At 62.2% G+C, this 15,504-nt stretch overlaps 1 protein-coding gene across 1 annotated transcript; it reads left to right on the forward strand.

Moving 5' to 3' along the window:
* Window positions 1–283: 283 nt before the first annotated feature.
* Window positions 284–12,476, forward strand: TGM2 (transglutaminase 2). Its single transcript, XM_038166255.2, has 13 exons — window positions 284–473; window positions 2,223–2,402; window positions 4,289–4,531; window positions 5,474–5,592; window positions 6,363–6,491; window positions 6,848–7,028; window positions 7,942–8,077; window positions 8,192–8,295; window positions 8,408–8,647; window positions 8,818–9,090; window positions 10,765–10,925; window positions 11,037–11,173; window positions 11,427–12,476. Exons 1-13 carry the CDS (start codon window positions 464–466, stop codon window positions 11,581–11,583), a joined length of 2,070 nt encoding a protein of 689 aa, XP_038022183.1. The 5' UTR covers window positions 284–463; the 3' UTR covers window positions 11,584–12,476.
* The last annotated feature ends 3,028 nt before the right edge of the window (window positions 12,477–15,504 follow it).

Below are 15,504 nucleotides of genomic sequence, written 5' to 3' on the forward strand. Positions count from 1 at the left end.
CCGGAGATAAGGGAAGGGGGAAGAAAACTTTATAAGGAGAAAACATCCCTCAAAGTCCTGGCATCTCGGTGGGAACCGCGCGGACCCCTCCCCTCCCCTCCCCTCCCCTCCTCTCCCCCCCCGCTTTTTCGCTCCCGACCCAGCGCCGCCGCTCCCCGGAGGCTGCTCGGGGGGGGAGGGCACGGGGCGGGGGGGGGGGGGGGGGCTGCGGCCGCAGGTGCCGGGCCCAGCCCCGCTGCTGCCCCCGCGGAATATTTTTTTTTTTAATTATTTATTTTTCGGTTGTTGTTTAAACTAGGTGGGACCAGAACTGCCCCGTTTCCTGGAAACTTTGTTTTTCCTTTCTTTCCCCCCCAGCCGGCCCCTGCCGCGGGGGGGGGGGGACGCTGCGCCCGCTCTATAAAGAGAGCGAGCGGCGGGGCCGGGCGGGGGTGGGCGCTTCGTCGGCACCGGCACCGGCACCATGGCCGAAGGTAAGAGCCCCGAAGCTGGGAGCGAGACGAAGGCTGGAGGGGGTGGGGGGGGCAGCCCGGGGGGCTGGGGGCAGCTCGGGGGGCTGGGGGCAGCGTGCGCCCCCTCCTCGCCCCGCTGCGAGGGCTCCTGGAAGCCGAGGCGGTGAGCATCCCTTGCCTCGGAGATGCCCCTCGGGGGGCTGCTCGGGGTGGGCGGGGGGCAGGGGTAGGGCGCTGACCCACGGGGAGCCCCCGGCAGTGCCCCCGCGAGCGGAGGCCCCGCGGAGAGCTGAGCCGGGCACCGCAGGCATCCCACCGCCCTCCTGACCAGGGGAGGAGATGCCTCCACTTTGGAAGAGTCCCCGCTTTTTGCTAGGACCGCCGAGGATGGTAATCCTCACGGAGCTCCGGGGGGGACCTGAGGTGCTGCTCCCACACCCAGCTCATCTCCAAAGTCCCAAACACAACTTTTCACGTAGCTCGGTGTCAGCAAGGCTCGCACTCACAGCTTGCATGGCATTGCACCGAGCAGTGCTTCTGCTCACCAGGCTGGAGGTGACAAGGACGAGGTCCTTTCCGTGCCCTGTCCCCACTGCAGGGTCCCAGGGGGCCAGCTGGGTGAGCCTTGCCCGCATTTACAGGCAGGCAGCCCCAGCTCCGCATCTGCACAGGAGCGTGCGCTGCGGGCTGCCTGTGCCCGGAGGAGCAGGCGTGGGGATTGCATTTCACTCCAGGAATGCAGGGCTCAGGGGCAGCTCTTTGCATCCAGCACTGGCCCAAGGAGGGCTCGAGAGCACCGCTCCCAGCACACGGGCGGTGGGAAGGGCACAGCCAGGCAGGGCTGCAGCAAGCCCAGCATCGCCCCAGCCGCCCGCCCCGCGGTTCCTGGCTGGTGCTGAGCTTGCACTGTGCTCTCCAACGTGAAATGCTTTCATTTATTCTGGCAACTAATCAGTCTGCCGCCAGAGCATTCAGGGGTCACTGGTCTTGAGCGATGATGAAGGATATTGCATTGCTGCAGCGTGCTGCCTGGGGCTGCGGCCGCGGGCCCTCCGGCACGGAGCCCTGCCTGCATCAGCGTCTGGGCTGGGAGGCAGAGCCGAGCTGAGCGCCCGAGGGCAGGGAATCGAACGCTGCCTCTGTCGCTGAATTTATGCTTGGTCTCTCCGATTTCTCAGCGATCACAGAGCAGGAAAGCTGCCCGGCGCCTTGCTGAGGCACACAGACATCGCTGGCATTCCCCAAGCTCAGCAATGTTCCTCTTCCGAGGGGTTTGGAGGGGACACAGCAAACCCCAGCACACAGGCCTGAAGCCTCCCAGAATGTGAAAATGGGCACTGGGCTTTGCTCTGGCACTGGGTGCTGCTCCTCCTCCATGCTGACAGCACTCATGGCAGCACCGTGGTGTGAGAAATGGGGCACAGACCTGGGCCAGCAGAGCAGCGCTCCACTGGGAGCTCGGCTGGCTGCAGGGCTTCTGCCCCCATCCCAGCTCGCTCCCAGTGGCGATCCCACTCCGTCCAGTGCAGCCCTCCAGAGGGGTGCTTGTAGCTTGGGCATGGATGTGCTGGGCACGCTGGGGGGCACGGGGCTGGGTGGAGGAGGCTGCTGAAGCCCCATCAAGGCTCAGGGTGAGGTTAATGTGAAATCACTCCCAGACTGAGCGCAGGGCGATGCGTGGGGCACGTCCACGTCCCGGGGCCGGGATCTCTCTCCCTGCAAGGGAAGGCGCTGCAGGGGGGAGAGCTTCACCCACTGCTGCCTCTGCAGAGCTGGTGCTGGAGACGTGGGACCTGCAGTGCGAGAGCAACGGCCGCGAGCACCGGACGGCGGAGATGGGCGGCCAGCAGCTGGTGGTGCGGCGCGGGCAGCCCTTCACCATCACCCTGCACTTCTCCGGCAGGGGCTACGAGGAGGGGGTGGACAAACTGGCCTTCAACGTCGAGACGGGTGAGTGCCGCTGCGCCCCGTGGGAGAACCCCCAGCTGCACACAGCCCAAAGGGGGGGCTTCTGCCTGAGCCTCCCCCCGCTGCCTCCCGGGATGGCTGATGTCTACGCTGAGACTGTGGGAGAAGGTAGAGGCTCCATGAAGGGAGCTGAAAAGAGGTGGCAGGGAAATAAAGAAAGAAGAGGGTCGGGGTGGGACCCCCCCCTCAGGCTGATGATCTTCTTACGCTGCCCCCCTCCATCACCCTGGGGTCAGGGGAGTTTCCCACCGCTGCTTTTAGCTCCAGCGAGAGCCTGCTCAGGGCAGCAGGGGACAGGGACGGGGACACCACTCCCATGGCCCCCAGCTGGGTACAAGCATCCTGCCCAGGGGTTAGGCCAGCCACGGGCAAACAAAGAGGAAACTCTTTCTTGGACAAGAGCTATTTTAGGGAGTCCGTATCCTGCTGAGTCAACCAGGCCAGAATTCAAAGCGAAACTGCACCAGGGGTTCCCCACGGGGTTCAGCATTATTTTTCCAGGAGGCTGAGCTCCTCCCTTGGGGTGAGGGAGGCTGTGAGGCCAGGACCCCCAGCTCCCGCACCGATCCTGGTGCACTGGTGCAGGCTGGCGGAGCTGGCTGCAGGCAGGACGGAGCGCAGCTGCAGCGCTCCCAAAAAAAGGGCAAAGGAGCTTCAGCTCCAGCCAAGGCACGGCCTCACGGCCCTGCTGGCAGCAGCCCCAGCCAGGACCCTCACCAGGAGCTGGACCCCCAGCCCCATGGGGCTGGAGAGGAGCGGGGAGCAGGAGCTGCCAGGCCTGACCCATCCCCATGGGACAGCGAAACCGCCCGCGGACACGTGCCACCTGCTGTGCCACCTCCTGCAGGAGAGAGGGGAATGGCTCGGTGCAAAAATAGAGCCTGTATTTTTAGAGTAGCTGCATTTGAAGAGCCCTGCCCCAGCCCCTGGGGCGCAGGGATGCTGCTGCAGGACAGCAGGTTTCAGAGCGGGGAGGAGGTGGAGGCGGCTCCCAGCAGGGGCCTTGCCAAAAGGACACGGCTCGCTCAGCCCGACCTTCCCTAAAGGACACGGAGGAGAAGCTGTGTCACTCTCATGAGTTCATGAGTATTTTTGGTGGCTCGCCTGCTGTCCCGCCCTCGCTGTGGGCGCGGGCTGGCAGGGGCCCAGCACGCGGCCGCTCCCCGGGGAGGAGCAGGCGGCACCGGCGGCACTGCCTGGCTGCCAGCCCACCCCACGCAGCCACCGGCACCACCGGCATCACCAGCAGGGCCGGGCGTCCCCGCTCCCAGGGGAGCAGCGTTTGGAGCCGGCCTCGGCACAGGTGGCTTGGACACGAGCGCGAAGGCTCGTGGCCCCACGCAGCCGAGGGCTCGTGGGGCCGGTGCAGATCGCTCTGTCCTCGGCTCGAGCGCCGCAGCCGCTGATGTAACGGCTCACTGCGGCGCTTGGAGCCGCGCCTGGGGCTGCACGCGCTTGGCGGAGCTCCTGGGGGCTGTGGCAGGACCCGTGCTCGCACCGGGAGCTGGCTGCTCGGCTGGGGAGGAGAAGCCCAGCAAAACCTCGCCCTCCTCTCCTCCCCGGCTGCACACGTGCCCCCTGAAACAAAACCCGTCTGTGCCAGGATGGAGCAGGGCCCCCTCCACCCCAAAGCATCCCAGCTCAGGTGGCTGCTGTGTGTTTTTAACACTTGCCCAGCTCGGCAGGGCATCACCCTTGGGTGAGCATCTCTGCCACCGTCCTGGCCCCCAGGGACCCGATGGGGTGAGTCCCTGTCCCCTCCCAAACAGGGACGGAGCCACCCCTGGGCTTTACCAAGCAGGGCACCGCGCACCCCTCTGCGTGGGAAGCCAGAGCCTGTGTTGAGCTGGTGTCTCCTTGCTTGGCAGGGCCCTGCCCCGTCGAGACGTCGGGAACCAGGTCCCACTTTGCCCTGACCGACTTCCCCGAGGAGGGGACGTGGAGCGCGGTGGTGCAGCAGCAGGACGGGGCCGCGCTCTGCGTCTCGCTCTGCTCCCCCGCCACCGCCTGCGTCGGCCGCTACAGCCTGACGCTGGAGGCCTCCACCGACTACCAGGGCTCCACCTTCCACATCGGGGACTTCGTTCTGCTCTTCAACGCCTGGCACCCAGGTGAGGCTTTCACCTTTCCGACACCGGGGCTTCCAGAGCTGAGTTTCCTTGCTCTGTGGGACCCTGCAGCAGGCTGCGAGCCCCATCCCCTGCCCCAGGACACACAGCTCCTCTGACCAGCACCCCGAACACCCAGTGCCCCCTCAGGGCAGCCCCTGAGAGCAGCTCCCAGCCGGGGAGAAGCCCCCAGCTCCCCCCACCCTGCACCTCCTGGGCTGGTGCCTGCTGAGCAGGCTGGGGCTCACAGATGCTATTGTCCAGGTGAAGTTCGGGTGGCAGGACACAGAGGGGAGGACGTGTGCTGCTGTGTTTAATTACAGCTGGGCAAACAACAGTTGAGATTCTCATCTGTTCACGTCCTTCCTCTGCCCTGAGGAGCAGCCCCATTGCTGTCCTGCTCCCAAGACCTTGGCTAAAACAAGTGATTTCCTGAATCCCAAACGCTTTGTGCTGGCTCCAGAGATAAGGGCTTTTAGGAAGCTTCACATACCCGGGCTGTGCTGAATGCTGATGCTGGAGATGTATAGTTTTGATCCCTGAAAACATTTCCAGTAAAGAGCATTTTTTCCAGCAGTAGTTTCTATGTGAGCCGTGACCTCAGCCAGCACTCCCAGTTCCCACTGCTCATTTCTCAGGCCAGGGAGATTTCCACTCCTGGGAAAAAGAAAACCCACTACATAAAACAAAGGGGATGGAAATAAAAGAGTTATAAGAATGAAAAAGGAAAACAAGCCCACTGAAATTTTCCCATCTGCTCAGATCTAAATGGGTCAAAAGCTCTTCAGGCAGGAGCAGCTCCAGCCCCAGCCCCTGTAGCTTCCTTCCCCACCAGCTCTGTCTCAGTGGCTGCCCATGGCCTGTCCTGGGGGGAGCTGAGTGGGGGGCACCGGGAGGTGTGTGGCAGAGTCCCCATCCCCGTGCCATCTGTTTTTCCCCCTGCAGAGGACACGGTCTACCTCCGAGACGAGGACGAGCGCCGCGAGTACGTGCTGTCTCAGCAGGGGCTCATCTACCAGGGTGCCCGGGACTACATCACCTCCACCCCCTGGAACTTTGGCCAGGTGTGTGGGGCACAGCCCCCCAGGACCCCGGGTGCCACAGCCCTCAGCTTCACAGGGCGAGGGAGCCACACGTGCCCCCCAGACGGCACACACCCTGCACCCCAAACGCAGCCAGCACGTGGGGAGGAGGAGGTGCCACTGTGTGCCCACAGAGCAAACACATGAAAATCTCATTTCCAAGCGGGAATGTGCCAACTTCAAAGCCTGGAAGCACAGGGGGAGCGTTGCTGCCCGGCTTGGGGCCTCACACTTCTAATCGGTGCCGTCGGGGAGCTGCTGCTCGATAATGTGCTCCCCAGAGCCGTGCCGGCTGCGCCGATAAGGCAGCGTCTGTGCCCTGAGCTGCAGCACCCAGAGCCAAGCTGGGGGCCCCGGCTGCTGGGGGGAGCCCAGCTGCCCCCCAAGCTCCATCTGGGGCTCTATGCAACGCCCCCATGAGCTGTGGGGGCAGGGGGCTGGTGGCTCTCGGGAGATCCACGTCTCAATTCAGGGAAGCCCTGACTCATCGGATGGTGGGGAAATAGGTGGTTTTCCCCCAGAGATTTATTTTCTGCCTATGCCTGACCTCTGTGCAGCAGCAGCTGCAGGAGGCAGGATCCAGCCCCAGCACGAGGGCGGGAGCTTGCTCCTGAGCCGAGCCTCCTGCTGGCATCAGCCCCAGCCCCTTATCGTGGTGCCCCAAAAGGGACAAAGCCATCTGGTCGCTGCCACACTGCCCCCACCACGGCTGCACCACCTCACGCGTGTTTTCTCCCCTCCCTCTGCACCAGTTTGAAGAAGACATCTTGGCCATCTGCCTCAACCTGCTGGACACAAACCCCAAGTTCCTGAGGGACCAGAACCGGGACTGCTCCCGCCGCAATGACCCTGTTTATATCGGCAGGGTGGTGAGCGCCATGGTGAGTCCCACGGGGCTCTGGCCAGCACGGCCCCCCCAGGCTGGCCACCAAACAGCCCCTCCACTGCCTCCGTGATGCACAAGCTCACGGTGATGAATGAATTGTGCACACTCCGTTATGCCCAAGCACCCCGGTGTGCCCGTGTGTGCCGCTGCAGCACCGGCACCGTGGCCACGTGCATCCCGGTGCAGCTCTTGCATCCCTGAGGGTGGCAGCCTGCATGAGCTGGAGGAACCATTCCTTCCCCTGCCTCCGCAGCCTGCTCCTGCCCCTGGGGCTTTGTCCCTTTGTGCCAGGCCACCCAGGGCTGTCCGGTGGCACTTCCTCCTGTCGCAGCCCCCCCTGTCTCACCGCAGGTTAATTGTAACGATGAGGACCGCGGGGTGCTGCTGGGACGCTGGGACGATCGTTACGAGGACGGGATGAGCCCGATGGCCTGGATCGGCAGCGTGGACATCCTGAAGCGGTGGAAGAATTTTGGGTGCCAGCCAGTCAAGTACGGCCAGTGCTGGGTCTTCGCTGCTGTGGCGTGTACCGGTGAGAGCAGGATTCCCCCCGGCCCCCCCGGCCCCTGGATCCCGTCTCCCACCCGTGGGAGGGGGCAGCCCCCTGACCCCGGCCTCGTGCTGCAGTGGGGGAGCCGCCTGGGCTGGCTGCAATGAATGCTTAGCAATTAAGGCTCTGTTATTCCAATTTGTCAGGAAATGGAGGGAAAAAATGATAAAGAACCTCTCTGGCTTTTCAATTAGCTCTCCGTGCCCTGGCAGGGACAGCCCGGCCAGGAGGGAGGGGCTGAATTCACGGCTCGGGAGAAGGAAAGTGGCTTTAAGGTCAAGTTTGCAATGAAGTAATGAATCCGCTCAGATCAAAATAATTTCAGTGCCACCAAGGCAGTCAATCTGGGGCAAAAGCGAAGAAAAATTCAAGGCTATCCTCTGTTAAGGAGTGCACAGACACACGTGCGTGCTTGCGATGTTTCGCCCTGAGCACAACGCTTGGCCTTGTTCTCTGGGTTGCAGGAGAGTGAGCGCCTCCATTTATATATTTCATGTGTATGAGGCTCTTTTTAGAGGAGAGAAATAGCAGAGAACTTAAGTGGATTTTCTGCGAATCACAGAAGTTTATAGCCTTCCTTTGAAACATTATAACTGCCTCCCTGCTCCCCAGGGTGCCCCGCTCGCAGTAAAAGGCAGCTCTGAGATTAAATACGAGGCTGCTGCGCGCTGCCTGGCTGTGCACTCCCTTAAAAGCACTTCCAGCCTCTTTTGTGCCTTTTGCTACTGCAACATCAAACTGACTGTCAGTGCACCACCCAGCTCGCCCGTGGCTCGCCGAGACTGGCAGCGTCTTGCAGGGTCCCGGGGCTGGCGCTGCCGAAGGGCTGGGAAGGGGCAGGGGCAGGGGCAGTGCCCCGGGGACCCGCAGCCGACCCTGCCCCGCTTCCCCACAGTCATGCGCTGCCTGGGCGTCCCCAGCCGGGTGGTGACCAACTACAACTCAGCCCACGACACCAACGGCAACCTGGTCATCGACCGCTACATGAACGAGACGGGGGTGGAGGAGAGGCGCTCCAAGGACATGATATGGTGAGCGGCAGCGGGGACCGCAGCCCCCCAGCACGCCCTAACCCCACAGCGTCCCCAGCCACCAGCTCTGCAGGGCCGGAGCTGCTCAGCCCTGTGCCTGCGCTTCCCTTGCAGGAACTTCCACTGCTGGGTCGAATCCTGGATGGCTCGGCCGGACCTGGCACCTGGCTACGACGGGTGGCAGGCGCTGGACCCGACCCCCCAGGAAAAGAGCGAAGGTGCGACACGGCCACGCGCCCTCCCTGCCCTCCCCATGCCCTGTGCTCAGCGGGGGCCAGCAGGGTCACCCCTCTGGGTCCCAGGCAATAGCAGCGACCCCGCTCCCCGCAGGGGTTTACTGCTGCGGGCCGGCCCCCGTCAAGGCCATCAAGGAGGGCGACCTGCAGCTGAAGTACGACATCCCCTTCATCTTCGCGGAGGTGAACGCCGACGTGGTGTACTGGATCGTGCAGCGCGACGGCTCGCAGAGGAAGAGCACGCACTCCTCGGTGGTGGGGAAGAACATCAGCACCAAGAGCGTGGGCAGGGACAGCCGCGAGGACATCACCCACAACTACAAGTACCCGGAGGGTACGAGAGCCTGGGGGCAGCCAGGAGGGAGGGGGCAGCCGTTGGGGGTCAGGGGCGCATTTCATTAGCGCAGCAGCTGCACCAAAACGGCTCCAGCAAGGAGGGTGAGCACCAGCCAGAGCCGGCCCCGCTGCCTCCCCGCTAACAGGATGTATTTCTTGCACCCCCAGGGTCTGAAAAGGAGAGAGAGGTGTTTTCCAAGGCAGAGCACGAGAAGAGGTCCCTCAGCGAGGGCGAGGAGGGGCTGCACGTCAAGATCAAGCTGTCGGAGGGCGCGAACAACGGCTCCGACTTCGACGTCTTCGCCGTCATCAGCAACGACACGGACACGGAGCGCGTGTGCAGGCTCATGCTGTGCGCTCGCACCGCCAGCTACAACGGCACGGTGGGCCCTGAGTGCGGCATGAAGGACCTGCTCAACCTCACCCTCGGGCCCCGCACGGGTAAGAGCAATGATGGCACCAAGCTCGGCAGTGTTCCTGGGCTCAGATAGGGCCGCAGGGCTGCGGTGAGGCAGCGGTGCGGGGCAGGGGTGGCTGTGCCACCCAGCAGAGCCTCGCCGTGCCCGCAGCGCTCACACCCTGCTGGAGGGAGCTGCCAGCTCCGAGTCCACGCTGGCGGCTTCCCAAAGAGGAAATTCTTCACCCCAGCTGCCAACCGCACGCTTTGTGCACACAATGGCTTGAGCAGAAATAATGCCTGTGCAAACCTCGTCCCTGGACCCAGGCCAGGGCACAGCGGGACAAACAGAAACCGCTGCAGGCACGTGCACGGCACCGAGCCGCTATGGGGCCCTGGGCGCCTGCGCTAGCCCCTGACACACGGAGCGTGAGCCACAGGCAGGGCTTTGCTTTCAGCTCCCCCCCTCCCAGCTTTTCCAGCCTGCTGAGAGCTGCCTGACCCTGCAGACGTTGTACCCACCCACGTTATAAAACTGCCCAGAAGGTCACCATCTCCACACAGCCCGGCTGGCACAGCGCAGCGTGTTGGGCTTTGTTTGACCCCGTGTTATCAGGGCAGCGTTAAGGCCCTGCTTGGGACCGGCTGGCAGACTGGGGGGCAGATATCCCATGGGCATCCCGTGGTGCGCTCACCCACGGCACCTCCCAGTGCAAAGTGCACCGCACACGGGAGCCTGTGCGAGTGGCAGCGCTGTCACACGGCTGCGCGGTGATCGATGCCTCCTTCGGGGGTTTTGTCCTTATTTATTTACCACCGTGGATTTTTAATCTTTGATGAAAGGATGAAGAACATTACTCAGGCAGGGGGCTGGAAATGCATTTAGAGCAGGACAAAAGTTACTGCTCTTGCATGCTTTATGCGGAGGCAGCAAGCTGTGCTACAGGCAGGGCTCTCCTCCCAGGGCTGCACCGCGCTCATCACGTCCCCCTCGCACCGCTTGGTGTGAGATTGCAGGGTGGAGGCCACGGCTTCTCCCCTAAGGCTGTGCAGGATTCCCCCAGGGATGGCTGTGCCTGGCCCTGGCCGGCTCTGTTACTGCCGTCCCCAGGGCTGGGGGGCCCCGTGCCCAGCGCCGCAATTACCCACAGCGCTGACATCCCCAGCCCTCCTCCTGGGCACGGCACGGCCGCTCCCATCCTCGCGTTATTTTGGCCACTGAGCTGTCCTGGCCCCAGCCCAGCGCACAAAACCCTGAACCTTGGTTTGCGGTTGTTACAAATTAACATCGCTGCCTGGTAATTAAACAGTTTAGATTTAGATCATTTTTCTACAAACCTTCAGGGCCTGGAGATGTAGTACAGCTGATGTGCTGGAACAGACTTATTTTTAGCCTGAGCCAAGCTCTGCTAATGGGGCCCATAACAAATGCAGCAGTCGGCTGCGTGCTGTTTGTTAAGCGAACAAGGGACGGGGCTGCTCTCCCTGGCCAAGGGAAGCGGGGCGCTGCCTTTGCCCTGCAGACACTTCACGCTTGCAAAACCTCCCCCAGTGCCAGCGCTGGGCACTTCACAGCTCCTCTGGGTGCCTGCAAAGCTGCTCCCGAGCCTGCTGCCTGGGCTGGATGGGAGCAGTGCGCGAAAGCCTTGATCCAACCTTCCCCGGTGTGTGCTGGGCTCAGGGGGGAGGCGCTGACCCTGCTCTGCTTCGCCTCCCAGTGCAGAGCGTGCCCTTGCGCATCCTCTACGAGAAGTACGGCCCGTGCCTGACCCAGGACAACATCATCAAGGTGGTGGCCCTCCTGACCGAGTACGAGACGGGTGACGTTGTGCTGGCCATCAGGGACGTCTACATCCAGAATCCGGAGATCAAGATCAGGGTGAGGGCTCAGCCCCGGGAGAATCAGCCCCAGGGAGTGGGGCTGGGGCAGTCCCAGCGAGCTGATGCTGGGGGCAGCACTTCGGGGTGTCTCAGTGCCCTTTGCTCGCAGGTTTTAGGGGAGCCGATGCAGAATCGGAAGCTGGTGGCAGAGATCACGCTGGTGAACCCCCTCGCGGTCCCGCTGCACAACTGCGTGTTCGTGGTGGAGGGAGCTGGCCTCACCGAAGGGCAGAGGATCAAGGAGCTGTAAGAGCCTTTCCCTCACATTCCCCATCCGGGCAGTGGGGAAGGGGCTGGGGGAGAGGCTGCCTGGGGCCCAGCTCCACACGGACATGGTGGGAGGGGGGTGCTGAGCTGGTTGGGGGGCATGGGGGCTCAGCCGTGCCGCAGGGGGTCCCATGGGTCCCACAGCACCGTCACTGCCCCCTGTCAGCACCAGCACGGGGCAGGTGGTGGCACGGGGGGGTCCGTGTCCTGCTGACCCCCGCCTGTCCCGCAGGGAGGACCCTGTCGAGCCCCAGGCCGAGGCCAAGTTCAGGCTGGATTTCGTGCCGCACCAGTCGGGTCTGCGCAAGCTGATGGTGGACTTCGAGAGCGACAAGCTGACGGGGGTGAAGGGCTACCGCAACGTCATCATCGCACCCCTGCCCAAGTGAGGGGTCCTGTCCCCCCCCCAGGCCGCCGCTGCCCCTCACACCGAGCCCCTGCCTCCCTGCTGCAGCGAGGGCTGGCCGGCCCCCCTCCCTTCAGCCCAGGACGATGCTGCAGACCCACAGAACGACTGCAAAACCCTGCCTGAGCCACCCCGAGGCTGCGGTGCCGAGCACTCAGTGCTGGGGGGAGGCAGCAGGAGGGGGGCAGGAGAGAGGGGGCCAGGGGCTCCTGCAGCAGCCGCCCACCTGCTGCCCACCGCGCCCCTCTCCAGCCCCTGGCCTCGACCAGTGCTGCCAACCCCGCACCGTGGGGAAGGGGCAGGCAGGCATCCACACAGCCCGGGCAGGGTGACAGTGATAACCCCCTGGCTGCGTTCCTTGGGGAGCAGGGGCTGAGCTCCCCACGTGGAGGTGGAAGCGTGGCCCCATCCACCCGGCCCTGCTTGGGGTGCAGGGGAGCCCCAGGGCCCCCTCCCGCAGCGGGCAGGCGGCAGCGAGGCTCGCTCCTTTTTCTGCAGCTCTAAACATACCCCTGGGACGCAGAGCACGTTTTATAAAGCAAACAATAGGAAGACAATCCTCTCCAGCACTGATCGCGCAGCAGCGGCGTTCACTCCTGCCAGTTAAAACTCTCTGAATGCAATTTGGTAGAGAAAAGATTGTATACTGTGAGCACGAGGCTGCTTGTATGCTATATAGACATATAGCATAAACCTATTTATGGCTACATGAATACCTACTGCATAGAGCCCTACTGCATAGGTAAAGCAGGTTATTTGCTTTAACGACCGTTCCTGTCACTGTAGAGCCCGTGTGGCGAGGAATGGGACGTTACCTTTACATGAACTAACTATGCAAGCACTGAATAAAAACTCTATTTTTCACTTCTAAACCCAGACCTGGCTCTCGAGCATCCTTCCCCAGGGGAGCACCCAGCAGCTCCTCGCTGGGGCAGGTGTGGGTGAAGCCCTGACCTCCGCCAGGCTTCTCTGCATCCGTGTCCAGCCCGGTGCTGATGCAGGGGGTGCAGTTTGGAGCTTTGCTGCACGGTGCCTTCCCCTGGTCCCAGGGCCAGTGGGGCTGCACCATGGCCAGGGCCCTGCAGCCATCGCGTGGCTCCCAGCAGCACCCACCGCAGGGGTAAACTGCAGCAGAGAAAATCCCACACAAAATTACAGGAAATTACAGCAATACCTTCTGCAGGGTACAGCTCTCAGCCAGGCCAGGCCTTGCACTGTGCTGCAGGGGCAGCAGCCAAGCTCCGTGCCCTGCTGGAGCCCAGCACCGCGGAGCCTCTGGGCCAGGAGCTGCAGAGCACGGCTCAAGGAGCAGCGGTGCCACACAGGGGTTAACAGGCAGCAGCCCCACGCTGCTTTCCCTTGTCAGGAATATTGCTCAGAGCCAGGGATGATGCACGGCCTTACTTTAAAGAGCATTTGTTACACAGAGCTCTGCTGAGCCAGGCTTCAAGCTGCTCAATGCCTGGTTTAAAAATAACCAGCTCCTCTGGTTCGAAGCTGGGTCCTGATAAAATAAACATTAGCACAGCTATTTCTGAAGGTCACTCCTATCCATCTGAAGCATGGCGGAGCAAGGCTGCTCTGACAAGGAGCAAAGCTCGTATGACAGACACCAAATGCTGCATTTATGGTCTGGCTCTGGGGTTTGGCTCTCTCCAAGGCTGGTTTCTCCCACATTAACCCCCACCCACCCCTCCTTCCACGCTATTTGCAGAGCCCAATGAATCACTTAAGGCACCTCCGAGCCTGCGGGTGTTTGCCCCACACACTTCCTAAGATTTTTTCCACGGACTGAGAACACCACGACCGGCCCTGCAGCACTGCTGAGGGAGCCGCAGGCGCCTGCCTGAGCTCCCCTCAGCACCTCCTGGGGACGGGGCTGCAGCCCTGAGACTCTTTGCCAGGCACTCCTGCCATGCAAGCAATAAATTATGAAATGAACATTTAAAGCACTCATTGCATGGAAAAAATATAATTCAGCATTAGCCCAAGTTCCAAAGCAAGGCGAGACTGTTTACATGGGGAGGAGAGGTTATTAATACATCTCAGCTGGCTGGAGATGCTGACTTACCAAGAAACAACTGTAAACTCATTTTAGACTTGAGGACCTCCAATTTACCTTTGCTGATGGACCGAGACTAGGAAAAGCCTACCATAAATAAGAGCACAGATGCACGCACTTCTGTGGGATTTTCAAGTCTCCCCAAAGCTCTCCCCCCTCGGCAAACACGGGTGCATTCCTACATTCCCCGAACAAGCCGGTACCTGGGGCCTGGCAGGGGCGAGACAGCAGCAAACAAGAAGCCGCAGCTGGTGAGAGCTCCTCAGGAATCCGGCCTGCGTTCACAGGAGCCAAGCAGCTGGGTGACAATGGGGACACACGGCCCGGTGCCCGCTGTGCCCGCTGTGCGTGGCCCCAGGAGGCAGAAGCCAACACGGCAGTGCCAGGGCTGTGGCACCGCTCACGGTGCTGCAGGCAGTGCTGCTCTCACAGAGCTGGATTCAGCCCCAAACCAGCGAGGGCCCTGTGGGAGCCACCCAGCACCCCCAGACGAGGCAGGTGTCTCCCATCGGCCACTCGTTTGTCCCCAGAGAGAGACAGCCCCAAATCAGCTTACAATTGATTGTCAGCTCCCACACCGACCCACTGCAGCTTGACTATAACGAGCTGGCCAGGCTGCAGCGCCACGTTAATTACACGAGCAGAGGAAAACTCAGAGGTGCATTTACAATCATTTTCAGGGCTTCGGGCTCCAGCTGAGGCTGTGGAACACCTGCGGTCAGACCAGCATGTGCTGGGCACCATTTAGATGCACAAAGCTCTTGCTCCCCCACATGAACCTCTGCGGGCAGAGGGTTTTTTTTCTGGCATTGCTGCCAGAAGCCCGGTGGGCATGGGGAGGCCGCAGAGCCCAGGAGGCCGAAGGAGGCCTCTGCTCACCAGTGACCGCGCAAGGCTCCAAGAGGCCTGTAGGCCCCAGAGCACTGTGTTGCTGGACATGTTGGCCATCTCGAGCCGCCTGTGCTGCTGCCACAGCAGTGCCGAGCAGTGGCTGCGGGGCTCTATCTGGCCAGGTTCCTCCCCAGCACCTCCTCTGCAACCAGGCAGGAGCCAGGTGTGGGTTTTGTTCCCCTCCAAGGCTGCTGGCAGTAGAGCTAATCCAAAAGAAAACAGGAGACCTATCCAAAGCCATCCAAGTCCCAGAACAAACGTTAATCTTCCCTAGCCCCAGAGCATCACAGAAACTAAAACACTTAACATCAGGTGAAGAAAACCATTTCACAGCCTGTGCCAAATTATACACAAGGCAGATGCGGGGCAGCGCAATGTGGGTGTCCTGTACCGACACATGCTTTCCCCCCAGCTCCCTGGACAGCACGCAAACTGTCTGTAAAACCCTGTTTGACTACTGCAGCAGAGTAGATGACTGTCAGCTGCTGTAGCAATTAGGGTGGCAGATGTCCCACCGCCTCGCTGGAACGGCCACGCCACTGATTCACACAGCAAGAAGCCTGCTCAGGAGCAGGGGCAGGGGGAGCAGGGGCAGGGGGAGCAGGGGCAGGGGGAGCAGGGGCAGGGGGAGCAGGGGCAGGGGGAGCAGGGGCAGGGGGAGCAGGGGCAGGGGGAGCAGGGGCAGGGGGAGCAGGGGCAGGCAGTCAGGACTCGGGTGTTCTCTCAGTGCCACACAAGGCTGGGATCTGCAGGGCTCCTGTGGCCTCCAGCCCCGTCCCCTCCGCACGGACACCGCTGGCAGTGCCCCGCGTTCTGCTGCAGCACGGCCTCGATGTTTCATCTGCTCCGGCATACGCCGAGGAGAGGCTGGGTGTGGTGTCAGCCTTCATTAAGCCTGTCACTTAGCGGTGCTGTGCGAAGCTCCGGCTGAAAATGCAAATAAAGAAACAA

This window comes from Anas platyrhynchos, chromosome 21 (genome assembly GCF_047663525.1).
Source record: "Anas platyrhynchos isolate ZD024472 breed Pekin duck chromosome 21, IASCAAS_PekinDuck_T2T, whole genome shotgun sequence".
NCBI classification, from domain to species: Eukaryota; Metazoa; Chordata; class Aves; order Anseriformes; family Anatidae; genus Anas; species Anas platyrhynchos.